At 39.4% G+C, this 27829-nt stretch overlaps 1 protein-coding gene across 8 annotated transcripts; it reads left to right on the forward strand.

Annotated features, from left to right (window-relative positions):
• The first annotated feature begins 2186 nt into the window (after window positions 1-2186).
• Window positions 2187-25875, forward strand: nup98 (nucleoporin 98 and 96 precursor). 8 transcript variants are annotated; one of them, XM_088921406.1, is made up of 34 exons: window positions 2187-2377; window positions 3652-3755; window positions 4724-4819; window positions 5815-5862; window positions 6904-7086; window positions 7574-7713; window positions 7983-8090; window positions 8744-8924; window positions 9152-9315; window positions 9742-9882; window positions 9995-10127; window positions 10227-10319; window positions 10878-11018; window positions 11298-11431; window positions 11663-11850; window positions 11992-12108; window positions 12550-12860; window positions 12970-13083; window positions 13267-13405; window positions 13595-13772; window positions 13934-14107; window positions 16194-16415; window positions 16550-16697; window positions 16894-17323; window positions 17471-17703; window positions 18373-18642; window positions 19429-19586; window positions 19909-20049; window positions 20394-20554; window positions 20747-20968; window positions 21324-21565; window positions 22173-22327; window positions 22413-22524; window positions 23614-25875. In XM_088921406.1, exons 2-34 carry the CDS (start codon window positions 3680-3682, stop codon window positions 23811-23813), a joined length of 5553 nt encoding a protein of 1850 aa, XP_088777532.1. In that variant the 5' UTR covers window positions 2187-2377; window positions 3652-3679; the 3' UTR covers window positions 23814-25875. The 8 variants fall into 8 exon arrangements, with proteins under 8 accessions (XP_088777532.1, XP_088777534.1, XP_088777531.1 ...); XM_088921408.1 differs by having other exon boundaries at window positions 12550-12830; XM_088921405.1 differs by having other exon boundaries at window positions 2189-2377; window positions 10875-11018.
• The last annotated feature ends 1954 nt before the right edge of the window (window positions 25876-27829 follow it).

The following is a 27829-nucleotide window of genomic DNA, read 5'->3' on the forward strand; positions in this document are numbered from 1 at the left end:
CATTATTTTATTAAAGAAATTAGAGTTAATATTGATCAAGGTGTTTTATCCAGCCCTCACAGACAATAGTTTTTTTTTTTAAATATGAACAGATTATTTTGGCTTTACTGTACTATTGGTTAATACATCTTTAGAAACAGGTGATCTGTAAGACCCAGGATAGAGACACGTTCTACAGAAAGTGGTTCCCATCCCACGTCCTGAGAGACCAATGTCACTTCTGGGTTTTCCCCAATCCAAGTCCTTAATCACAGGCTAAATTGAGCATATTTTAAAATTTATTTTCAGCTTTTAAAAGGTCAAATGGGATTTGTAATTGGCATTAACATGGTACCTCTGTGCCAAAGCTGTGTTGCATGAAATGTACTCAATTAATCCTCTGCTGAAGGAAAAATAAAAGCTCAATGTGAGTGTCTGCTACGGTGTCATTTTCATCTGTGTGTTTTATTAAAAATCAATCACATATTAACACATTGTAGAGAGGCTACTCCATGTTCTGTATGCTGGAGCCATTGGAAACCATATCCTTCTATAGCTCCCGACTGAGTACTGAAATAGCCTGAAAGCCTGTGCATGCAAGCAGATCAGTTAAAGTCATCAATTAGTACTGAGGATGTGGAGCTTAGCTGGTAGGGAAGCCAGCAGACATAGTGGTGCCCCAGGGACAAGGTTTGGGAACTTTGTTCTTCCACACTACTGAGTCAATACAAAGGGGAACCTCCATTACTTATAGCTGGCAGCTATATCACTCTGCGAATCACAACTGGTAACCCACTAACGCTAAGCAGGTGTGAGCCTGGCCAGTACCTGGCTAGAAGAGGTGTTAGTGGGAACAGTAGGGAACACTCACCCTGTGGTCAGGGTGGGTCCTAATGCCCCAGTATAGTGACGGGGACACTATACTGTAAAAAGGTTCCATCCTTCAGATGAGATGTAAAACCTTAATCATAATGACTCTCCGTAGTGCTTAAAAATCCCAGGGCGTTTTTCAAAAAGATTAAGGGGTGTAACCCCATTGATCTGGTTAAATTTGCCCCTGGCCTTTAACCAATCACGGTCTCATAAGAATCCCTGTCTATGAATTGACCTCATTACTCAGTTCTCTTGATATTATTGATAATATTGCTATTCTCACTGATAGCTGATGTGTGGTGAGCATACTGGTGCACTTTGGCTGCTGTTGCATCATCCAAGTGGGGGCCACACATTGGTGGTAGTGGAGGGGGGGGGAGTCCCCATTACCTGTAAAGCACTTTGAGTGAAGTGTCCAGAAAAGGAAAAATACTGTAAGTGGAACTATTGTGTAACTAGCGTAAATGGGGATTATTATAACTTGCAACTCTAACATACCTTCAGAAAGCCTACATTTATTTGAAGTTGATGAGAAAATTAAATTTGGGTCTGATTGTCACTCTACTTTTGGAACTTGCTTTACTTTTTGGAATAATTTCCAAAAATGGTACATCCAACCACCATAATGCAAGTACACATTAAAAAAATACATTTATCATACAGCTGTTTGGTCATACAGCTGTAGATAAGGGGAGACTGGTGCTGCTAAGACAGACCCGTGAAAACTGCAGGGCTGGAGCCCTCCAGGACCTCAGCGAGGCACAATAGTGTTAGGACATGGGGAACACATGACCAGGGAGCTACAGAATGTTTTTCATAGGATATGGGATCGAAAAAAGTGGAGAATGAAGACCGTTATATAAATCTTGAACAACGTTACAACCCCCCAATTGATCCTATAAAACGGTAGCATCGATCGAAGACTGCAATAAGACAACTTGCCTCTACTTTTACCCACCCGAATGAAATACAGCGCATTCATCCACCAAGTGAATCACGACTGCGAATGACTCACTATTCAAAAACGGTCGTGACTAGAGGAAGCGACGAATTCCACTCGAGCCGCACAGTAACACATGATCACGTACAGCAGTCCAGACCCGAACAGATTTAACATCCTTCGTCGTTGCGTAAGCCGCCGGTCACTGCCAACAGCCAATAAACTGGGACTTCGCTCCTAAGGCCTCCGAATGGAGGCGGGACACCAATTCAAACTCTACCCAGTCGCGAATGTGCAATAGATTTACAAGCTGATGGGCGACAGTGTTGTCCAATAATATTTCAGATCCATCTGCAGCAGACGTCAGAAAGAGGTCGACATATTACGTACTGACGTAGTTTGCGTACTGCTTGGCCTTGCAAAGGTAAATTACGCAGTTTCTCTCTTCCTTGGGCGATATTGAAAAAAAATATATCGATATTTGACACTGTGGATAGTGAATTACATAAATATCATCTTGTATTCGGACCGCTTTTGCTGGAAGAACACCTGAGGAAGATATTGAGTGGGCTTCTGAATAGTACGGTAAGAAATAGCGCTACTTTGTAATATTTGGTTAATTTGCACGTTTCTCTGTGGTTGGCCTTTTTAATTTGCATAAACGTGGCAGCTTCAGTTGTTAATAATCTTAAAGTACAATGAGAAAATATACTCCAGGGGAATATTGTAATTGCCAACGTACTTAAATGCGTGTCTGCGAAGCTTGTCTGCCTGCAAGCATATGCGACCAAGTTTGTGTTGGCTTAGCACTTTTATGTCGCAAGTGTGCATTTTATAATAATTCACATTCTTTGCTTCAGTTTCAGGTAGCAAGTGATCGGGGCACATCTTAATAAATCAAAAGAAACACCAAAGCCTGTAACATTGTTTGGTATCTCCTTCCAGCGTTCTCGTTTGTATAGATAGCGATTTCATTTTTTTAAACCGGTTTGTTCTGGTTTCTTCCAGCATGATCGGTCGAAACGCACCTAAATGTTTGTTTTGATATGCTTTAAGGAAGTAACCCAAGATCTCGGGAACCCCAATTCGTGCCCTGAATTGAGGGTCGGCTTGTATGTGGTTGCCGCTGAAACCTTGTGCTTTAGGCCTAGGCCATCAGTTCTGGCGCCTCTTCAGCGTCTTCCTGTAAACAAATCCAGCTTTAACGCGCAGAATAACCCACCATAGAAACGACTTCAGACTCCCGGAGTTATTTGTTGACAGTGTTAATTTTGCACGGTGGCTAAGAACGTTTCGCAAAATGTATTGTTTGCCGTTTCAACCGCTGTGTAATGAACTCGAATGCCGCTACATACACTTCAACAGCTCCGATCCAAGTCAACGTTTTTCTGATCGTTCTCCTGCAGTGTTTCAGCCTTGGCTCCCGTTTGAACGTGTTTGTGCTTCCTGAAGTCTCAAAAAGGGTGTTTAGCCATTGACATCTTCAGAATTTTAATCCGTCGTGGAAGTTAGTTTTTTTTTGCTACCTCGATACATTTTGTTTTGTGCCGGTGCTGACTTCCAAACGATCACTGGTATTACAGTTAGGTTGCACTAAGGGAATGAAGCGAAAACATATTTATTAGCAGTTGACATTTCGACGCTATAAATGTTAGACTTTGTAGTTGCCTTGACAGGTTCATGAACGAAATAAGGCTACCTCGGTATGGGTTTATGTAAAGTCGTGGAACATAAACGGTAAGAATACCTCGATAGTTGAGATGAATAGTCCATGCATTTGTCGGTTTTTTTTTATGTGACTCATACGTTAACAAAATGTGGCGAAGGTTTCTAACAGTATTTTGAATTGTTCTTCACAGACGTATGCAGTCCTGATAGGAACCGAATATGTTCAACAAAGCGTTTGGAACTCCTTTTGGAGGAGGAACTGGTGGCTTTGGAACTTCCTCCACGTTTGGACAGAGTAAGTTGCTACTTTTGCGCTGTTATTGCAGTTATAAATTCATTATTGTACTTCCGTTTCATACTGGAAACATATCACATACTGAACAGCTTACATGCTACTTTTAAGCTACTGCGCATTGACAAGTCATGGAAGGTGGTGGTGCATATAAGAAGCAAGGTATCCCACAGTAAAAATAAAAGTGCTTAATGTCAAATTAGCTTAAGGTGGAGCCTGTAAGTGGATACAGGTAGGTTTAGTTTGTGTAATGCATCTCTTATCTCCTTGTCAACTTGTGTTGACATTGTTTTCAGAATCACTATTTTACAGCTTGCCTTATCGTATATATTTGTGTCTTTGTAGCTGATATCGGGCATGGAACAGTGCTGGTGTTTGTTTACTATACTTTGGTTTACACCTATTAGAAAGCAGTCAATCCTCAAAGACAAAGGAAAATAGTCAAACATTTCATGATATGGAGTGTTTGTTAGAAGAATCCTGTCCAGCATGTGATATTAAATTATTGTGAAATTCAAGTTTTTATGTTAATGACACCAAATACACATATTCTAAAAGAAGAATGTATCTAATGCAATTAGACAAGGTCAAGCCAGATGGAGGCACCTAGAACACGTTTAGAGTACACTTTATTTGAGTATCCCACTACAAAAGACAAATGCAGTGAAAACAAGCTTGCCAGCTCTCTGCCAATGAGGGTGTGACTTTATAATGTTTATTATATTGCCACTACTCTTTGTAAGTCCTCATCCCAAAGAAGTCTTAAAACTCATTTCATGAAGTCCCAAGGTCCCCAGGATGAGTCTCAGCCCTGGCCATCCTGGCAGATGTAGCTTTTACTATCGGTCTCCTACTGCTGCCAAGTTGGAGTGAAGGCAGATGATGGTTAATCTATGCACTGCTGAAAGACAGCTGTTGTCATTTGAAGTGTCTGAAAAACAAAATGGTAGCAATTTCAACTTCTTTTGCAGATTCTGGGTTTGGATCTACAGGTGGGTTCGGGACTTCAGCTTTTGGGTCCACTAATAACACTGGAGGACTCTTTGGGAACACCCAGAATAAACCAGGTTTGCACCTTAAATTTCCCATTGTCATTTTCCTTATGTTTATTTTGCAACCAGCCCTGGTTTTACACGTTGTTCATGGATATGTTTGCTTTGAGATGTGTAAGTTTTACAAGTCAACAAAATTCATTTTTATCAGCATCAAATGCAGAATCCTTATTGCTTAAAGTACATTATAAAGAAAAGAGATTTCCAAATTGGGAAAATATGTAACAGATTTTGCAATGATAGTGTTAAAGTGCTATACTTCTTTTGGTAGTTAATATAACTCATTGACCAATATAACTTGCATTAATTGGCACAAAATACATTTTTTCTTCACTCTAATTCCATAATATTGGAATACTTATTATTTTCAGTAAGACTATTGGATATAGTGTCACGATCGAGTGAAACCTCTTTATGACCTTATGCTATATTTTTATGGTTAAACATAAAACTACATGAAGATGCGATGGGTAACGTTATTTGGATGGTTTCATATAATTGCTTAAAGAATATGGGAGAAGTTATTTTTTTCAGTTACGCAATTTATATGTGTGGTTAGGTACACTAAAATGGCATCTATCAAATAACCTGAATTTCTGTCTGTAATACTGGAAGGTAAGTAAGGACTTGTAGACCTGACTTTGGTCCTGCTGTCAGTGATGGGAACAACTTGGCAGACGTTGCATTCAATGTACAGGTACAGCATGCTGGATGGAGAAAGTGATTTAGTTATGTAAAGCTAAACTTAAAACTGCTTGCAGGGGTTAGCATTCCTAGTAATATACTGGAACTCAAATCTGCATGATCACACTACTTATTTTCAGAAGAAAAGAAGCCTCAATTAAAATAATCACATTCATACCCAAGTTTTAGACAAATATGACTGAAAGAAAGATTCACAAATCTTGCGGAGATAATACAAGGTGGTCCTTTCCCAAGCTACGTTTTCAATGTGTGGTGTAGATCCACGTGAATGTTTTTAACTACACTGTACTTTACTTTCTCAAAAGTGGCAACAGCAAATCCCCAACAAATCTACACTGGTGCTGGTAGAGGAGGTAAGCATGGTTTAAAGTTTTGAAAAAATGTACAGATAGAAAAAATCAATTGGATGTATATAGTGCGTTAGGTAGTGTGATCATGTAGCCATGTTGTGTAAATGCACTATTAGGGGAGAAGTCCATTGATGTTCAGTCTGTCAGCTCAAAACACTATAATATGAGAATTTTGTTCTCTTGATGATTTTTTTAACAGTTACAGTCAACACAGTCTTTGACAATTGTTTGTGCTTGTTTTTTTTAAATCCACAAGCTCTTGATTTCATGTGTAGTAAATATCCCGTCATCCATTTTCTAGCTGCTTTATCCAAGTGTCGCAGGGGAATCGGAGCCTATTTTAGTAAATATGTTTTAGTGTATTCTGTATACCATATGAAACACAACCAAAAACCCATCACAAGCATATGACCTACACGTATAGGGCACCATTGATATTGCCCAAATTTAAAACCTAAGTAATATTTATTTTGCCTTGTTTTCTTATTTGTGCATTTCCCCATTATTGTATGGAAAGTTTGGTGGTGTATCCCTTGGCAATCTGTATGCTGCTCTGAAATGCTCACGTGCCATTAAAATCTGTCCCTCTTCCACTCTTGGGGACGCATGCTTTTTCTAATTGTCCACACGTAAAATGATTTATACGTAACACATAAGGACAAAACTTGCACACTGTCCTTGACTATATCATTAAGTTTCCTGGAAAGGTTTCCAGTGAGTGTGCGCACTTCAAAGGGGGAAACGGATTACCAGAGGATAGTGAATGTGAAATGATGCCTGTTGGTATTTCTGATTTTTCAGGCAAAATTCCCCTTCAGTAGATTTTGTCTGTTAAATCTGAGGTCTTGTAAAGCAAAGTTTGTTAAACGTAGGGATTGCTGTAGTGATATTAATGGAGTAAATCCCTGCAATACTAAGTTTTTTTTTTTCCAGTAGAAGTCAGTCATTGAGGCTTACCATGTTGGCTTTCACTTTTCTAAACATTTTCTGTATTTCTTTCTCACTTGTTTCCCCTTTACTTCATTAAAAAAATGTAAATTAAAGGCGGACTCTTTGGCTCAAGTACGTTTAGCCAGCCTGTGACATCCTCCACTAGCACTGGATTTGGGTTTGGTGCTGCCAGTGGTACCTCCAGCAGTCTGTTTGGCAGCACCAACACAGGAGGAGGAGGACTGTTCTCGCAGCAAAACAATGCATTCGGCGCGACCAAGCCAGCTGCTTTTGGCAGTGAGTTTCCATTTTCTTGTGTGAAAGATCTGTCTTGGTTGCCGTCATAAACACTTGGGGATGTGCGCACAACAGAGTGCCTTATTTATCTCGACTTAAGAGATAGTGTGTAGTGCCAGCAGGGTTTCCAGGCGATGTTATGTGAAGCAGTTGCTATTGCCTACCTTCTTATTTTGTAACAGTTTGTTGAGATGGTCAGTACATTTCCTGACTCTTTCCCTAGTATCTTATTCAAAGTCCTTGCCCTTCAGGGATGTTTGGGCATTATGTGCAGTTATTCACAAAGGATTAAGAAAGTTGATTAGTTTTTTTAATAAATCTATAAGTTGTTGTAAAATTGGACAAAATATTATTAAAGATCTCTTAAAGCTGTCAAAAAGTGCCTTAGTGGTCTGAATCTGTCGCACTGTGGAATACGATGTTTTAATTACTCATGCTTGCTTCTTATTGGCATTTATTTATTTTTGCTCTTCTAATTTATTTTAAGCATTTGGCACCAGTACCAGCAGCGGTGGACTCTTTGGGACAACAAGCACCAACTCCAACCCTTTTGGTGGAACTTCGGGTTCTCTTTTTGGATCTTCGGGTTTTGGTGCCACACAGACTGGTACAACCCTGAAGTTCAATGTGAGTTTTTGAAGTTTTCATCTGTATATCCTGTGTTGAGATGAACTCCATTCTTAAGCAACTTCATCTTTTATTCATGTGTGATAGATCTGGTCTTTCTAAGTGCTCTTAATAATTGTAGTCAAATAATTCTTGTAATGCATGTAGTTAAGTCTTAATTGGTGGTTGTATTTTATCGTAGACTGAATTTTAAAAGTATTTCTAATGATGGATAGCAGTCATCAACCATCCTTCCTTTGTTAAAACATTACACAATTCTTTCTGTGTAGCCCCCTACAGGCAGTGACACAATGGTGAAGGGAGGAGTGACTACCAGCATTAATACTAAACACCAGTGCATCACAGCCATGAAGGAGTATGAGAACAAGTCCTTGGAGGTCAGTCTTTAAAGCCTCTTTCAAACTATTTTTAGTTTTTTTTTCAGGTGTCTTCACAAAAGTGCTATACTTATTCATTTCTTGAAATTATAAGTGTTGTTTTACTAGTATTATTAATGCCTGTAATCATTTTATGAAGTTTTACCTTTAAAATGTAATTATTTTACACCAATGGCTAAATACTTAAAGGCCGTGAGGCTACTAAAACTCAGCTTATTATCAGGACGAATGTTTTGGTCTTAAACAATTTCCATGGAAGAAACGTTTAAAATCTGCAGTACATTGCTTTTTGGTGAGGAATTCTTTATACACTTCAGCGCATTGAGAAAGCAGATCCTACAGGTTGATGAATTGAGGATGGAATAAGCATCATCGACTTTTTTATGCAAGGGGGAAATGTTTATTATTCCTATACTTAGTTTAGATGACTCTTCAAATTCTATAAATTTGATTCTTCCAAAAATTGAACGCTAAATTTCTCCGTTTATGGAACCTTCCTTTTTCTTATTTTTCTTTTGTGGATGTATGAATAGTAATTATTTTTTTAAGATGCTCAAAAATGTACATTTCTCTACAGTGTGCCGCACACATTATGATAGTACAAGCTGTTGCTCTTGTGCTCCATGTGTAATTTGGAGTGCATTCTTTCACAGGAATTGCGGCTGGAGGATTACCAGGCAGGAAGGAAGGGTCCTCAGAACCCCATGGCTGCAGGAACAGGTGTGCTTTTTGGTGCCTCGGCAGCACCAGCTAGCACAGCCACTGGGATTTTTGGGTCTTCTGCACCAAATACTGGCTTCACCTTTGGGCAGACCAAAACAACCTTTGGAACCAGTAAGTAGCTTAAAAGGTTAATTGATGTTATTTCATTGTACTACTGTTGGATGACCAAGGGGTTCAGAACTGATGAAAGGACATAATTAAGCTTAAATGAGTATAGCTGTATATTTGAAATGACTGCTGATGCTACAGTCTTGCCAGTCTTATCCCTTCACCAATGAAATGGTGCATTGTGAAAGGAATATTCTTTCATTTAATATCTGAATCTTATTTTTAATTAGGTACTGGTGGCTTTGGAACCAGCACTGGTGGTTTGTTTGGCCAGGCTGCACCAGCAGGAAGCAGTTTATTCAGCAAGCCTTTTGGGCAGCCCACGACAACCCAGAACACTGGTTTCACATTTGGAAATACCAACACTATGGGTCAGCCCAACACCAACACCATGGTAGATACTAAACCTAACCCTGTTCTTGTCTTCCATTGACTAAAAAAACAATTATATTTGGGTTCTGTATATGTGTACATTGTTATAAATAGGGTTTAAGAGATAAGGCTTTTCTTAGTTAGTTCCAAAATGTGCAATGTTGTTCCCTGTATTTAAATTATAAACAGCACAAGTGTGAAGCAGGTTAGGGTTTTGCACATAAATTACAAACTTCCAGTTACATGTGAGACACTGCTGTTGTGCCTTTGAGTGAAGTACTGAATCCAAATTGTTCTAGTTAAATACTCAGCTGTGTAGATAGGTGCAAATATAGGTGGCTATGGATTAAAACGTGAACCAAATTCGTAATAATGACGTAGTAAGAAAATGGGATCTGTGTGGCTGTAGTTTTGGTTTTGGTTTCCTAAATTTGTTTTTTCTTTAAAGGGTTTGTTTGGAAATGCATCAGCATCTCAGCCTGGAGGGTTGTTTGGAAATTCTGCAAATACCAGCACTGCCACTGGATTTGGAACTGGCACAGGGCTCTTTGGACAACCCAATACTGGTTTTGGCACCGTTGGAACAGCGGTATGTTGAATTGACTTTGAAAATTGAAATCTCTTCTTGCCTGTTTCTAGGTTTTCCTTCTCTTATGCTAGACAAACTTGAGATATTGAATTCGGTATTATTCATTTTACAGAACCTATTTGGGAACAAAACGGCAGGATTTGGTACAACCACAACCAGTGCACCATCATTTGGTACTGGCACTAGCTTATTTGGGAACAAACCCACACTCACTCTGGGAACCAACACCAACACCTCTAATTTTGGTAAGTGCAATTTTTAAGGTTCAAGGTTTTGATAAAGTTGACAGTGCTCACTTTGGCTTGCCATGAAGAAAATTCATCCTAACCCTTCGTTGTCTGTAGGGTTTGGTACAAATCCGGCTGGTGGAAGCCTTTTTGGTAACAAACCTGCTACAGGTGGATTGGGCACAGGGCTAGGAACTGGTTTTGGAGCAGGTACGTCCAAGATCTTCAGTGGTAAAATTACCTCATCTTAAAAAAAAAAAATGTTTGCAACATTGTGCTCTACACGTGTAGACGGAAAGTTGTACCACTTTATAGATGTGTATATTAAAACAAATCTGTTAACTGACCTTGCTCTGTATGAAATTAATCTTTCATGTAGGTTTTGTGACTTGAGATGCTGATGCTGTAATGACCTGTGGTACTACATATGTTCACATTAAGCGATAAATTGTAGAAACCTGGAGGCTGACTGAAGTCTGTCTCGGATATCTAGATCATAGAAAATCCCTTATTTTTAATTGACCTTGTTGTAGAGCCACCCAGGCTCGACCCTGAGAAAGTGAACTGGGCTGGGGTTTTGCCTTTTAACTGAGTCCACAACTAAATGGGGAGTCAGATCAGTGTACTGTCTTTTTCAAAGTCTTGGGTACTCTGTAAGTGATGGAGTAAAAGTTAAAAATTGCAGTTTTCACTCAAGCTGCTTCAAAGGTTTATATTACAGCATTTCGTTCTGTGTACCTCATTTGTTGGCTCTTTATCTCTTAGCAGTTGGGGCTGGGCAGACATCCCTCTTTGGAAATAGTCAGAATAAGCTGGGCTCAACCTTGGGTGCTGTTGGTGCTTTTGGAACTCCCGGATTCAATGCCACAACAAGCAATTTGGGTTTTGGAACACCTCAGCAGCAAGTTAGTAAGTGTCCAGTCTAGTGAGAAAGGAACCAATAATGTTCCTGGGTATTTGTGTTTTACCATTGCCACCTTCTCTTTGAATTAATCACAGTTAAATACCTGTAATTTCACGTGAGAGACTTTGAACTGACTGGAAAAAAAGAAATACTATTCCTGTATAGCCATTTTTGTTTGCTCAATGGGTAAATAGTTAACAAGATGGCAAAATAATTTACATTTTTAAAAAGTTAATAATTTGTTGTAATGTATGTAACTATCTGTAATCTTTTTGTTTTTGCAGCACTAACAGACCCCAGTGCCACAGCAGCACAGCAGGCTGTGTTACAGCAGCAAATAAATGCACTAGCGTATTCTCCTTTTGGAGACTCCCCTCTCTTCAGAAATCCCTTGTCGGATCCAAAGAAGAAAGAGGAGGTAAGGGACAACAGCAACCAGAGTGTTGGCATTATGGTTTATTGCTTACCTTAAGAGAATCATGTGGAATTGTTAGTACATTTTCCACTGTTCAGTCTTATTTCCCCTCTTTTGTAAATGGAGATTTAGTGTTTTCCCTTTAGAACACTAAGTTGTTATCTGTACTCTGAGCTTTTCCTTGACTATGCATTATTTGAGTGAATTTCAAGGTGCTTGTTCTTTTCACAATAGCGTCTCAAGCCAACAAACCCTGCTGCCCAGAAGGCCTTGACCACCCCGACTCATTACAAGCTGACTCCCCGTCCAGCCACTCGAGTTCGACCCAAAGCCTTGACATCCTCTGGTTCCTCCAAATCCCAGCTGTTTGATGGACTGGATGATGATGAGCCTTCTTTTGCCAATGGTTCTTTTATGCCCAGGTATCATGAACATTTGTTTGGTAAAGCCTTTGTTCAGCTTTAAACTGCTACTTTAAGCCTTAACTGATATTTCAGAATAGTTTTTTTTTCTTGATTGCATATTCAAACACTGTTTAAAAGGTGTTCTTTGTTTATTTTAAGGAAAAGCATAAAGAAGTTAGTACTAAAAAATCTGAATGGCAGCAGCCTTTATTCTCCAGCGAGTAGGGAGGCAGATGACCTTGCCTCTCCTTCAGAATATCCAGAGAATGGCCTGAGGTAAGACCTTGATTTACAGAATAACCCAGCTGTGGATAGGACTGTAACCCTCAGGATTATACTGTAAATTACGTAATGTATTATGATTTGTTAAAGCTATATTCCAAGGGAAATTGCCAGTGCCGAAGAGACATCCAAGTTTTGTGTATTTTGCTTTTTGTTGATGCTACCAGAGCTTTAAAAATTGTAACTCAAATGCATGTTTGCATTTTTTTCTAATTTGGTGTTTGTGAATGGTGGTATTTTACAGGATAAGTTTTGTATGCTAAGGAATAAAATTGAGAAGATCGGTCTGCTATTTAAAATGTCATTTCAAGACACTAGTGGAACAACTCATTAATTCCCTTTTTGCTCTTCCATATTTGATATTGTCATGCAGATACTGCAAAATGTATTTTCCAGTGGTTAGTGGCAAATGGCTAAGCTGTTTCTTTGTTTTAGTCGCGGCATTGATGATGAATCCAGACAGCAGGAGACAGAGAGAGCAGATGATGACCTGGAGGTGACCAAGTTCTATACCAACCCTATTGCCAAGCCCATTCCTCACATTCTGGAGGGCAAGCAGAACATCTCTATGCAGGACACCTTGACGGAGCTGAATATGCGGAATATTGTAAGGAATGGCCTGGAAGCCAGCAGTGAAGATGTCTCCCTAGGAGATGACTCTCTGCAGGAGGATAGAGAAGAGGAGCTGGATGGACAGCAGCTTCCACACCCTGCTGGTGAGTGTGATGGGAAGACTGCAGTCCTCTGTGAGTAAGCTCAGGGTTTTCCAGGAGAGAAAAGAGAGTTAATTGTACTGCATAAGTAGAAACTGAGGCTTACTGTGTTGTTTCATCTTTATGCTCCTTATTTCCACAGGTATTACTCTTGGTCGAGTGGGGTATTACACTATTCCATCCATGGATGAGCTTGCCAAGATGGTTAATGAGAATGGAGAGTGTGTGGTGGAGAACTTTACTGTTGGACGGAAAGGTGCGAAACATAAAGCAGACTAAGTTATTGGTTTACATCATTCAGATACATTTTCCCTGATGCGATAACATTCTCAGCCTCTTTTAAAAAATGAAATGCAGAATGTTTTTTTAAAATCTAAATATACTATAGAAATGCATAAACTTGAAATAGCTATTGCATTTTCCCCTTTATTATCCACAGGCTATGGGTCAATCTTCTTTCCCGGGGAAGTGAATCTGACTAACCTAAACCTGGATGATATTGTTCATTTTCGGAGGAAAGAGGTCATTGTTTACCCCGATGACAAAGTCAAGCCACCTGTGGGAGAAGGGCTCAACAGGTGAATGCCTTATGAGAGTTGTTTAGAATTCATTAACCATACTTTTTTTGTGGACAGCTGCATTTGAAAGAGTATTAATGTTCGGGGGATTAGCATTGTTGAAGATGTTCATTACTGGACATGGCATTAGTTTTCATAATTTGCCTGTAGTTTTTTGTGGCCATTCCATGAAAATCTTCTGTTCTACAGGCGAGCTGAGGTGACACTGGATGGCGTTTGGCCAAACGATAAGACGACATGCACCCAGATCAAGAGTCCTGAGCGACTAGTGGAGATGAACTATGAGGGTCGACTTGAGAATGCTTCCAGAAAACAGGGTGCTCGTTTCCTGGAGTACAGACCTGAAACTGGGTCCTGGGTTTTTGAGGTATAATTGAAACATTTTTGACATGATAGTACACTAAACATTTTGTTTTTCCTGTGATTTGTCTGTAGCTGCTTTAATTTTACTTTTACCTTGTAACAGTTTTTAAACTCTCATTCCACAAACCCTTTTTATAGTAATTCAGACATTGCTGTTCTCTACAGGTTGTTCACTTCTCCAAGTATGGGCTTCAGGATTCAGATGAAGAGGAGGAAGTTCCCCCTCCCAAAACTGACATCAAGAAGCTTAAGACTGCAACAGTCCTTCCCCCAGGGCAACAGCAGCTACCCCCCTTGCAACAGATGGCCGTAAATGGAAAACCAGACACACAAGCACAGGTAGATGGTGGACCTCATTGAACTGTTCCATTGTCATAAATGTATTGGTGTTCTAACTGGGAGAGACCTTAACCGACATTCCATCTTCCTTACCTGTAGTATTTAGGGTCCTTTGCCATTATGGTGATGGAATGTTTCAGGTAACCTAAATACGAAAACGTAGGAGTGTACAGTTCAAGGGGTTGCACCATAATGTTTGAAGTGCTTTAAGTGGTTAAGTACTTAAAAACCTAATTCTGTGGTAAAGCAGGTTCAAAGCAGCCATTGTATGCAGAATGAAGGTGCTAAGGTATTGTATTACTACTCTGGGGAAAAATGTTTTGCATTTATGAAAGAACATAAATATCTGGACGTCTAAAGATCTTAACAGGATTATTAAATTTAGGAACTCAAGGGGCTGCAAAGTTTTTCCTCTAATGCTTATTTGTTTTTTTGATGTGATAAGCTCATGTGGGATATATTTTTTTAAATCCTAACCTTCTAATTTTAAAAATTTCCCTGGAAATTCTATCAGTATATAATTTCAATTTTACATAGATGAATTAAGTTCTATATATGATTGTGTAAATCTCTAAGCGAAAATGAGAACTTTAAAATCAATTTTAAGTTTTGAGTCCACCTCTTTTAGGTGTATATGTTCTGGAGTTCAGCTCTTCTGATATATGCTTCTTTGGCGTGCAAAGCAATTTTATCCTTTTGTACCATTTTATTTTGTTTTTTGTTTAAAAAACAGTTTGCACTAGTAAATATTTAGAGAACATTGTACAGTAATAGGTTGTCTAGCATGCAGGTAGCTGGACTAAGCATAGAATGGAGTAATCACACTGATTTCTGTATTTTAAAGTTTGTAATGCATTTGTCTTAATCTAAAATTTAAAATTTGTGGAAAATATTCATTTGATCATCAGTGATGCCTGTCAGGATCACATGACTTGAAGTAGTACTTTGCCACTTACCTGTTTTTGTGTTGTATTCAAAGAGCTTAAGTGAATCCCTAGTAATGAACAGGACCTTGTTCATCCTGAAAAATGCCCATTCATGTCCCCATCCCAAGATTGTGACCTTTTGAGCCAGTTTCATCTTTTAAATTCTAAAATCGCACTGAAGATAAGTTGTTAAACGTTTGTGTATCCCATTTGAGGGTCTAGAGCTCATCATAGTGGAGGAAAGTTCAGTGTTGACGTAGAAGACATTTGGAGCTAAGCAGTCAGATGAATTAATGACTTAGTTACTAAGATCTAAGAAGTACCAACCAGTGCCAAACCTGTTAGTGCGTGTAGCAAATGAGGGAATTCAACTGCCAATTGTTGAGTTTGCTCCCTATCAACAGAACCAACAGAAGTCCATTTCTGCAAATGACTTGTCATAAATAAGGTTTATCACCATCTTTAAAATTACATTTTTAATAAAATCATATGCATGAGATGGTTTTTATACATTTTCAAAAGCCATTTTAAAACTATCAAATGTTTTAATGTTAATTGCAATGTCATTTGTAAAACTTTGTATTGATTGCAAAATACCAAAAATGTTAAATAAAATCATGTTAAAAGAAACTGCTTGTTTTTGTCTCGGTTTTAATATTTTATTAAATACCTCTAGCATTCAATGCTTCTTCCATCCATCTTTTGGTTGGATTAATACTGTATATATTGACTATAATGATATGCTATTGTTTTGTACACAGGTGATGGTTTTCAGCTGTTTTAATGTGAAGTTTGAAGATGTTTTCTTTAACCTGTAATTTATTTTTTAGCTTTTTTCTTAACTAGGATCACTACATCCTTTAGCTGTCTTATGCACTGTTTCTATTTGGAGGATGTGCATGGTTGACTTCAGTTCTTCTTTTTTTCACTTTAAGAAAAAAACTGGTTGCATTGTTTTGAGGATGTGGTTAATCAGAAAGTGCAAGAATTGGATTTTTATTTTTACCTTGGACTAAATGCTGTCAATTTTGCAACTGTATAAAGTGTTGTGAATTTTGGTGGGGTTGCGTTGTAATTCTGGTTTCTCAGCCAGCTCGAAACTATGGGGGTTGAAATGTCTCCTCAGCAAAGACTTAAGATTGCTCTATGTCTGTGTGCAGAGGCTTGGGGTGCTGGAGCAGCTCAGCAGAGTGACGGAGCTGGACAGTGATATGGCTGATATCACTCAGGAGCCCCCCTCCGATAGCATGCTGGAGGACGTGGACGAGGTATACCAAGAGGAAGAGAGAGTGAGGGAGGCAGAGGCTGCACCAGAGCAGGAGCCAGTGTCTGCTTCCAGTCACATTGCGTCTTTGCTTGGCATAAACCCACACACATTGCAGGTATTATACCGCCTTCAAAAACAAAAATGTGCAGCTTTTGCAAGCAGGAACTTGTATCATAATTGCAGCTCATCTCTTGAGATGATCAGTACCCCTGAAAAATGAATATGGGCTTTTGTACTTTTTCCATGCAGATAATGAAGGCTTCTCTATTTGCTGAGGAGGATGAATGTGACTTATTTCAAGAACAGGGCTTCGGCAAGTTCTCTACTAGAGTAGACGATTCCCTAGACGCAGGCTCACCTCGTATCTTACTCCCTGCATCTCAAGGAAGGCCCTCAGGTAAACCATGTGCCCCCCAGCCCTGCATGTACTTCTGAACACAGAAGACTGCTAGTGAAACATGATTTCTGTCCATACATTTGAAACAACACATCTGTAAGAATGTGTTTTTGGATTTCTCCTGCATTGCCTCCCCCCCCCCCCCTTACTCATAGGAAAGATGTAACACACTATTAACATTTTGTTTTTCCACTAGGAGGGCTACTGCAGTCCAGGTTCAGCACTGGCCTTGCACTTTTCCCCCAGCCCCAGGATTCCTCCTCTGGCAGCACACCTCAAAGAATACGCAAGTCTGCAGTGCTTGAGCCCTCACGTCTCTCCCCCTGGCCTTCGTTGGGTGCTTGTTTCATAATGCCACCACCTGCCCCAGAGACGCCTCTCCGGACTGTTGGGACTAGAAGACAGATGGGGCCCGTGCCTGTGCTAAACTCCGTCATGCGCGGCAAAGGCAAGCTACTGATGGACATGGCCTTATTCATGGGCCGATCCTTCCGTGTCGGCTGGGGACCCAACTGGACACTGGCTCACAGCGGCGATCATCTCGGTGGTTCAACTGGCATGCATCAGGACAAGCAAATGGAGACTGTGGGCTTCGGCTTCCTCCCCCAACCGGCCTCGCACAAACCGTAAGTGACAGAATTGTCAAGAACGCCGGTTTATTTCAGTCGTGGTTCTTGCGGGTAGTTGTACGTTAATGATTGGAAGTTAACCACCAAGTAGTGATCATGTGGGAGATTTTTCTTAGCATCTACCCTCGCTGTCTCATTGCTTAGAATTTCAGAGTGTCCTTTTAAAGTGCATCTGGAGAAGGTAGTTGGTGTGGAGCCTAGCGAGGACGATGGTACACTGAAACTTTACCAGCATCCCCTGGAAATTGAGCTCAAGCACAGCACTATCATCACAGAGGAGGACTGCCCCTTAATTAAGCCATCCCCAGGGGTGGAGGCACTTCATGAATACGCGGTGTGGATTAGTGCAGTGTCCAAGGAGCCACAGGCAGTTGATGGTAAGCCACCTTTTTATGACTGCTGTACTGAATTGCACTTCACTGCAGTTTTGAATGCTACTAAGTAAAATATTGGGAAAATATCCTGAAGTGGCATTTAGTAGCCTGATAGAGGTGAAGAAGAGAAAAATGGAGAACTGAGGAAGCAGAAAAGGCAGATAACAGCTTGCAGGGTGTGGAACTGGTCTGAAAATGTCAGTATTATCTGTCAATGAGACTGTTCCTAAAGCTTAAAACCAACAACCTCTGTACTCCCATCCTTTCCTTTCTCAGCTTTTCCCCCTAATATACTGTATTAACTCTTGGCTCTCAACATACTCCCATATTTTTTTTCCTCAGCACTCAGTTCTGTCCTTTCATTTGCAAACCCTACTCCTTCACTCTTCCCCCAAATTCTCTCCCCTTCACTTTTGTCCTTTTCTTACTAGGCAGCCGACGGAGTGGAAGAAAGTAAGCTGACCTTGTATATGGTTCTCTGTTGAAAGCCTTTTTTTCCCCCACTTTAAATCCGCTTTTCCTTTTATCCGCTTTAAATTATAGTGTGCATTTATTGTAATCTGTAAAATGAGGTAAGCAAGACTAAATATTAGTGTGATAGTATTTCCAAAACTTTTTGAAAAAAGTATACTTAAACGACTTGACTTGACATTGAATACTGTAATACTGCAGACACTGTGAGGCACTGGCAGCTGGTGTGGACACTGTGTGAGGCTCTGTGGGGACGGCTGGGAGAGACAGATCTTGACTCTGAGAGGGAAACTGAATATATACAGCAGCTGGAACGGCGGAAGTCTTTCTCCAGCTGGCTATCTCGGAGTGCAGCTCACAGAATAGAAGAAGAGGTGGGCCTTTCCCAGCACAAGAGTCATGTGGATGCCATCTTCAGCTACTTGACTGGACACCGCATTAGTGAGGCCTGCAGGCTGGCACAAAAATATGGTGAGCTGTTGTTTTTTTTTGTTTATAAGGTAAAAGGTAATCCTGCTTCAGCTCATTACTGTTTATAGTTTTACAGGTATGCTACTTACATATCGAATCCTACTTGTTTAGTTAAAGCTAGGTTGACTTTGCTAGGACAAGCAAACCTCTGGTATTACTACAGAAAAGGACGACTTAGCATGTCCTTTTTGGTTAGTCTTGAGTGAATTGTGATGTTTTCTCGTAATTGAACATTATTGCTGTGAAAAATAGGGTACAATCTGTGCCAAAAATGTTCTCCCTATCTTAAGGGAAGGCAACATAATAGCAGTTCCAGTTTGTATTCCACATATTTCCTATGGTGTCGATCATGAAGTGTAGGATTTTACTGGACTGCAAGTATACGTGGCTCCACCATCTTGATTTTGACACATGGCTGTCTCTAGGTGAAAACATTGGATGGTATTATGAATTTTAAAATTTACACATATACAAATTACAGAAAATGCTGTAGTCTGGTTTGCTCTTTGCTGTGAGTTTTCTTTTTTAAAATTTACTGCTCACCTTGTAAGCGGCTAACTTTCAAGGTGTGTATATATATCTCTCTGTGGGAGTGTACTTTTTCTTTTGGGTAGGCAGGTGTGTTCTAGCCACTCACCAAGCCGTTTGTCTCTGCAGACAGCTTTTAAGTGAACTGTCTTCTTAACATGAAGTAGTACTTGTTAGGTGCTAAAGTTTTCAAACATTAGGAAAATCAATAATGCTGTTACCAGATGCATGATCCATTTTTCTTCTGCCCTTGACCAGATGATCACAGACTGTCCTTGCTGCTGTCTCAGGCGGCAGGAAGCCAGTATAGCCGAGAATTACTGGCTGTTCAGCTGATTGACTGGAACAAAATGGAGATTGATTCCTTTGTACAGGAGGAGAGACTGTGCATTTTCGCCCTATTGGCTGGGAAACCTGTATGTATATAAACCTTACCCGTTAGTCTTTTTTATATACACTAGTCCTTGCTGTGTTCTTTCATATCCCACATAGGGAAAGGATGTATTTCGACCTTTTGATGTGTTATTTTTACATAACTAATTGCTTAATTAGGTTTTTGCAAATGGACAAAGTATGGCACCTTTCAATTTGTACTGTTAATGTAGAAAAGTTATATAAATGTACTTTTTTCCACTTTTGTGTTTGTTCAACTGAGAAGTGGTGGTTACAGACAGTACTTAATAATGATTTGCTGTTATTTGCAAAGAGTGGATGGTAAGTTTTATGTTGTTTCCTCAGGTGTGGCAGTCCTCAGATAGCTGCATTAATGTTTGCTCGGAGCTTGACTGGAAACGCTGTCTCGCTGTCCACCTTTGGTACATGCTGCCCCCCACCGCATCCATTGCAAATGCTCTTTGCAAATATGAAGAAGCTTTCCAGGTAACCGACAATTTCAAAACCTTGTTAGCTGCTTATTTTGTATAAAGTGTACATATTTAAACTGCTTTTCTATAATTGTGCTGTAATGGCTCATTTTTCTGTCTTTGACCAGATTCTTTGTTGCTGAGTATTTCTGGCTTTGCAGTATAGACTTTTCTGAATTATAGAAACACTCTTTAAAATTCCACGTTCAAAAATATTAAAAGCACTCCCCCTCAAGTTTTGCTAAATGAACGAAGATGGAAAATGAGATTGCTCAGTGGTGTTGTATCCAGAAGAGGGCAGTGTACCCATATACAATTGTTATACAAGTCTTGTGTTGTTTTTTTTACACTCGCCATCAGGGCACATCTGATCATGAGAGGTATGCCTGTGCACCACTGCCCCCTTATCTAGACGACTCTGGTCTTGGTCTGCTGGAGGATGAAGAGTTTGAAGAGATGGGAGAATCTAAGAGGCCACTCTATGACATCTGCTTTCATCTGTTGAAGCTTTACAGTGACAGGTGAGGTCATTCCCTCTTAACTCAAAATATTTGGATTTTTTTGTATCTTTTGAAAGTAGCTTCAAAATGTAGTGCGACCAAGTATGATGTGTGAATGTGTAATTCAGTTAAAGCTTAGCGGAGAAAACACTTAGTGATTTTTGTATTTATACAGCTAAGCTGAATGAAAAAATATTGGATTTTGTCCTGCAGGCGTTACAGTCTCCAGCAGCTTCTTGACCCCTGTACCGTGACTGCTGACCGACTGGACTACCGGCTGAGCTGGCACCTGTGGAATGTGCTGCAGGCACTGAACTACTCCCACCTGTCAGAGCAGTGCCAGGGCCTATTACATGCCAGCTATGCTGCACAGCTGGAGAGTGCAGGGCTGTGGGAGATGGCCATCTTTGTCCTGCTCCACATACCTGACACCAGGTATGTATTGAGTAAATGTACTAATCGACCTGCATATCATCAGTGCTGCACGAGTGCTTGCCTAATGTAGAATTTACATCCGGGCTCTCTAGTCATTCAAAAAACAATAGTGGCATACAGAAGTTGAAATAGTCTACACTGAAAGAAGCTGTTTATTAAAGTAAAATATCAACAATAACTTTTTTGTTTTCCTGTTTTGATACATAATAAGCTCAGAAGTACAATGTTAAGTCGGTGATTGGGTTTGTTATACATTATACATTATAGAAACTGCATTTGAAGTTCATGCGACTACGGTTTAAGAACTGTTACAGATGGAAAAGTAGTTAATTTGACACCTGCCTTCTCTTTTCAGTCGACGTGAGAGAGCTGTGCGCGAAATGCTGAACCTTCACTGCTCCCTGGAAGAGACTGAAGACTCTGCTGAAAAGGAACAGTTCCTTACAGAGAGGTTGCATGTCCCGGTGCAGTGGATTCATGAGGCCAAGGCTATCCGTGCTTGCCGGGAAGGAGACAAACACAGAGAGGCGCTGCATCTTTACAGAGCTGGACGTTGGAACCAGTGTCACAGACTAATCATCCAGCACCTAGCTTCAGGTAAAATTTCATTTTTTTTGTATATGAATTTAGAACAATGAGTTATTTTTTTTCAACACCCAGATTGGAAAACCTTTTTTTTTACAAAGAATAACCAAACCAAAGTTTAAGTCAACTCCATTTATATTAATCACCTTCATGTCAGTCACCTGTTAACACATCATAGGCACTAGAAACCTGTATTGGAGATTTAGTGGAGAGGCACATTGGTTAGCTTTGCGTGCCTGTGAACACCCTGCATAGCTGTGTTATGAGGGAGCTGTGGCAACATAATCTCACCCTGTGCTTGGTGGCACTCGGAGATTCTCCATGTGGATGTGCAAAATTAGCTGTCACAAATGCCTCGGGACATAACCCAGGCTTGAGCTCAGCTCAGCCTTCACTTGGGCAAGCGCCTTTACCAGCTGAGTCACTTGTGATGCCTCCATAATGTTTTTGACAGAGTAACAGAATTAGCAGCATTTGATTTGAAGCCCATCTTCGGTCTGCAGAGGAATTCCAAAGCTTTTTTCTCCCAGCGAGTTAAATATAGCAAGAATTGTTCTATCAACCTTATGATATTCCAGTGTTGTACTGCTAATATGTAATCCTCTATCTCCTCCATCAGATGCAATTATTAATGAGAATCACACTTACCTGCTGGAGTTCCTTGAGGGTCTAGCGAAGCCTGAACGCTTTATGCTCATCCAGGACTGGGATACTTCTGGCAGGGTTTTCCTTGATTACATCCACGTCATAAGGACCTTGCAAGCCATACAGCAGGTACGCAAACAGTTGTTGATGAATATTTCTGCTTCAAATGTACTGGTGAAGATGTTTGCTTCACTTGGTATGACATTTTTCACAGCTGGAGGGTCCTGGATATGAACTGGAGAGGCTCCACACTGAAGTGACATCGCTTTGCAGCAGGATAGAGCTTATTCAGTGTCCTACAGCCAAAGACAGACTGGCTCAATCAGGTCAGTGGACATGGGTGGGCTTGGTCTTTCTGGAATATATTAATGAGTGGGGAAAAATATTTTAAATTGCATTTTGGAAAGAAGAATGTTGCTATTTGAGTTGATTGCTTATCAAGACCTCAGGCAACATGCGCATTTTTACTTTTATTTGGAAAGTTGTCAACAGAAGATCTTCAATGTATTAAGGGCAAAAATACAATGGCATCCTCACAAGGGGAATCGTGCAATAAATGCACAGGTCAGTTTTGTTGCCAGTGTGCATTAAATAAGGACAATAGAAGTGTGAATAAAATAAAAGTGTGGCCATAGTATGGCTTTGACATTATTTTCAATTCATGCCATTATAATCCTTACAACGTGTAGTCTTGCATTTTGCTGCTACAATGTGAAAACATCTGAACTGGGTTGCAGAAATGGTTTTTGGCTCAAGGACTTTTTCAATGTATCATTGAACAGTAAGGTTGCCTTCAGTTTGCACCAGATGTTTTTGTGTTAAAGGAGATTCTTTTCTGTATCATCACACTTCTGCTGTCCTATGGGTTGACTTGAACAACACACTGAAATGATGGAACTGATGCAGTGATCCTCTTGTCCCTCATGGAGCTGGTTTAGTTTTTCTTTAGATGTTGATTGTCAATCGTTAATGCAGAATGTCCTGCCAACCTCTCTTACGGACAGACTTCATTCACTCCTTGCGTACGCAATCTTCACGGCCTTATCTTTTGCTGGTCTTGCATTAGTTAGTTGTTTTTAGGATGATTCATACAGATTAATCAGCTCATTTTGGCAGTTCTAACTCAATTGAAATACAGAACACTAAGTACATGGCATTTATGTGACATGACTTGAGTCTAGTAATATACCAAGAAGCAACATTAGTCAAACCTATCTGCTCACAGTTAAAAATGTTTACATTTTGTATGTGCTGTGTGAGCTGTTGATGTCAGACTTACATTTTCATTGTGCATATTAAGTTGTGTATCACACAAACCCATATCCGAAAATAGTATAGATTTGTTGTAATGAGGTACAATAATTGCACTGAATTATTTATTATTTTTTTCTTTTGTTGTGCTCCCTTCCTGGCAGAAATGGCAAAGCGAGTGGCTAACATTCTTCGAGTGGTGCTGAGCCTGCAGCAGGGAGGGGAGAGTGCTGATCTCCTGCACATCCCTCTTCGCCATCTGGCTCCACACATTGGCCGCCTTCCCATGCCTGAGGATTATGCCCTGGAGGAGCTGCGTGGTCTCACCCAGTCCTACTTGCGCGAGCTTATTGTCAGTCAATGAGGATCCAGCCTTAAGTAAAGGAGGAAGGCACCTGGTGGAGTGACGTTGCAAATGAGTAGTCCAACCCTGGGACACTGGGAGTTTGTGGAGAAAGCAAGTCAAGTTCTTGTATTTTCAAGTGGTTGCTGCAGTAGTTCATGGATAAGACATTCCTGTGTTAAAAATTGAAACTTCTCAATTTGTCTTAAATTGAGAAGTCTAAAAGTGTTTAATAATTAAACTACACTTTGCAGGAGCTAGATAAAGAAATGTGATAACTTATTTACCCTGTTTCAAGGGAATTTAATGATAAATGGGTTTCTGCGCAAAGAAATAACATTGTGCAACTTAATGCATTTATTTACAGGAATGTTTTAACGTGAATATCATTGAACAAAAGTTTTATCACTGGTATCTTCATCTGTTAAACATTTACATTTCTCTCCAATCGAACATTTTAATAAGTTACGTTAGTTGATCCTATACCCTTTTTGAATATGCAATTTGTCTTATTTTTTGGAGGTGGGAGGGAACATATTTAGTATCCCAGGGTTGGTAAACCTGAAGATAATTGACTGCAAAGAGCAAGTCAGCATACTCAACACAGGAGCATATTTTAATTTCTCAAAGTTAAGCATAGGGTGTATGTATACAGTTTATTTTCTGATTATGTCCTGAATTGCTTTTCTACACTGGGAGCATCTAAACTTGTGAACTGAGCAGTATGTTACAGTAGATGAACAAGGTAAATGAACTCTCATTAATCTTGTTGGGCAGTGTTTTTTTTGTTGTTTTCTGGTAATTTGCTCAGCAGGATTGTGTAATTGTAATGACTGAAAGTAAGTTTGTTTTTGAATGCCACCACATATTGCAAAAACATGAATACATTTGTGTATTGGACAAGACTTTACTTGCTTTGGTAATAGTGGAGATCTTTTAGAACATGAACAGGCTTTCTTCTAAATTAAGCTGTTCCTGAAATGCTATGAGGCTTAAGTTTTCTTTTTGAATGATCATTGATTTATCCATTGATAATCATTCATGAAAACCAAACCAGTACCACAATATTTTGGAAGCATTCTTTCAGAATGCAGACTGATATTTTTCTACAACTTACCCCAGAATTTGAAAGTGTGTTTTGAAACGGGAATAAACATTTGGATTTTCTGATCATTTGTGGACAACATTTTCCCATTACTGCATATTTCATGTGTGTGATCCACAGAAAATATTTTCATTCCTTAAGTAAGAATTGGGTTTTAATGTTCTCAACTTTCAGCTTTTTGGAAGTTTAGCTGGCACTTACTGTAGCTGCTTTGATAGTGTACAAGTGTCACCCAGCAACACCACTAGTGGAGAAGCATCCCTTGAAATACATAAGGACTGAGCTTAGTTTCCAGTAGAAATAAGCTTTCCATGTTTTGGTTTATTACCTAATGCCTTTAGAAACTAATAAAAATGACCATTAATCATTATAGAAAACGTTCTGTTTCCCCCCTGTTATTTAGTCCTAGTGTGTAAGAAATGTTTTGTTTTCTTTTCAGTTCAAGGTATATTATAGTCTGTCCTTCCAAAAATCTAATTATTGACCTACTGTCTTGCTGAAATGCAGAAAAGGCTTTGACAGCACTGGTGTAATAAACCAGTAGAAATATATCATACACACTGGTAAGGTATAGGTAATACTGTACATTTTAAAATTTTGTCCAAGTAATTCTTATTTGACAATTTGTCAGTAATTTAGAATTTAAGTTTAGCATTTTCCCAACTTTTTAAAATCCCTATTTGTCTGAGGTGGTCCTTGGTTTGAATGCTTGGTTTGAATGCCAAAAGGCATGGCTAGACACTTCCTACTGTACATACTGTATTAATATTGCTCTTTTCTGTGGCTAGAGGAAGGATGCCCTCTAGTGTCTGTGCCTTCTAGGAGGAAGATCTGGTCTGTCTTTCTGTGGGCTTTGGACTCTGCAAGCATGTGTGTTAGTGATTTGTTTTTATGAAATAAATTAATCTATTTTTTGTCTTCAGAATTGTGTCCATTGCCAGTGTTGTATTTTAAATTTAGAATAAAACTTTAAAGAAATCCTTTTCTGTTTCAGCCATTTCCTTTAATTTTTGCACTGTGCTAGAAATGTTTTAACTGGTAATATTTGTAGAATTTAACTAGGTTGTCTGCTACCCCCCAAAAAGCTTTTATTTTCCCCCTCTAGTCCTCAAGTTTGTTTCTTAATTTGAAATCTAAAAATTTCAATTAAGTGGTAAAATGTCACTTTCTGATTGCCTAGAGAGACTTCACATTTCTACCTGAAAATGTTTATATTGAGCTGCAAGTGTACACCCAGGTGAGTGCAGGGCTTTGGTTGTGGATGTATTTTCTAAAATATAAGATGCCACCAGTATGCTACTCCCTAAATGATGGATACTTTCCAGAGGGACCAAGCAAATAGTCGCTCAGCTGTAACAGGTTGTCCATAATACTGTCCAGTACATAGTGGACAGTAGATTTGACCTCAAACTTGGTTCAGTGACTCAAATGAAAGAGGAAATAATGCATTAAATATTCCAGGCTACTTACTGGATATCTGTTTTATTTTGACCGTAAGGTGCATTGGATAGGACCTGAAGTTTTAAAACAAGTTATGATTGTATTCTGTGCTTTCTAGATTTGGGTTCTAGTCTCGTATTAAGTGCACTGTTAACAATGAATCATTTCCACGAACCTAAATTTAGACCTTTTGTGTCCCTTCTGGAACTTTAGGATCATTGTTACTGGAATGCAATCCTTATTCATTTCTCTTCAGGCTTATTATGTACTTTCTTTTTGAGCTAAGAAAGATTAATCGGAGAGCATCACTAGTGTGCTTTTTTAATTTTGCATGGTGTTACAGATATTCTAGGGTTTATGCTTAAAAAATAAAATGAACTGTTAAGTTAAAATGAAAATGATTTTCACTTTATGCAAAAGTATAAAAGACGATTGCTTTGATTTTCCAGCAAGTGTCTCTGTTCTGGAATTCTGGATAGCACTGCAATTTAACTGGTACCTCACCAATCTCAAATTCTGCTACAGGGGCAAACAGTAGATTATCTATTTGACTCAGTCAGGTGTCCAGGTTAAGGTAGTGAAATAGTCAGGGTTATAGGTCTAAGCATGCTGCAGGTTTTTCAGAAGCTGCCTTGGTAATGTAACAAATTTCTTCTGTCAACCAGATACTTGGATAATCTCAGTTGCAAAAATGTTGACTGTACTATGGCTGTATTTGCCATTTGAATCTTTTTGCACAGACTCCTTTCATTGGTCGCTCCTCCAATTTGACATTGGAGAAGGAATTTCACAGCAAAGCACTTTTATTGCAATAAGTGTCACAGCAAAATAAATCTAATCTTTAACTCGCGTTCTCATCATATGTGGCACTACCCTGATTGTTTAATCCTGGTGGATTATGTCTTTATGTACTTTTTGTGTCTAATCTTTCATGGAAAAGCCTCATCCCACCCTTTGCTGTACCTACTAAACAGCCTCAAAATAGCTTTAAAGATAGTGGGTCTTTAATCTGCTGAATGATTAAACATCGAGAACAAATCACTGTGCTACAGCAAAAAGGCTATTATATTTTTTTCCCTCCAATATACAAAGATGCACCAATCCTTTAACATGTGTTTATAAACTGAAGGTGACAAGATGGTGTATTGTTAACTCTCCCAGTCACGCTTACTATGCAGAAATGGATGCGAGATGTCATTGTGTTTTCCACATTCAATTAAATGTATTTAAATTACTATTATTGGTTATCTTTCTGCATTGATTAAAAGCTACTACTCACAGCAAAGATTGCCTTGCTCAGCATCTCATGGAACTTCATCCCATGAGTTTTTTTTTTAAAGAAGAGTGCCTGGCTACAGCTTGTACAATTAAAGTGGTAATTAACCATTTCGGGTGGATGCTGCACAGTGGTGGTGGAGGGGAGTCCCCATTACCTGTAAAGTGCTTTGAATGGAGTGTCCAGAAAAATGCTATATAAGTGTAAGCAATTATT

Source organism: Atractosteus spatula, chromosome 7 (assembly GCF_055471065.1).
Source record: "Atractosteus spatula isolate fAtrSpa1 chromosome 7, fAtrSpa1.hap1, whole genome shotgun sequence".
NCBI classification, from domain to species: Eukaryota; Metazoa; Chordata; class Actinopteri; order Semionotiformes; family Lepisosteidae; genus Atractosteus; species Atractosteus spatula.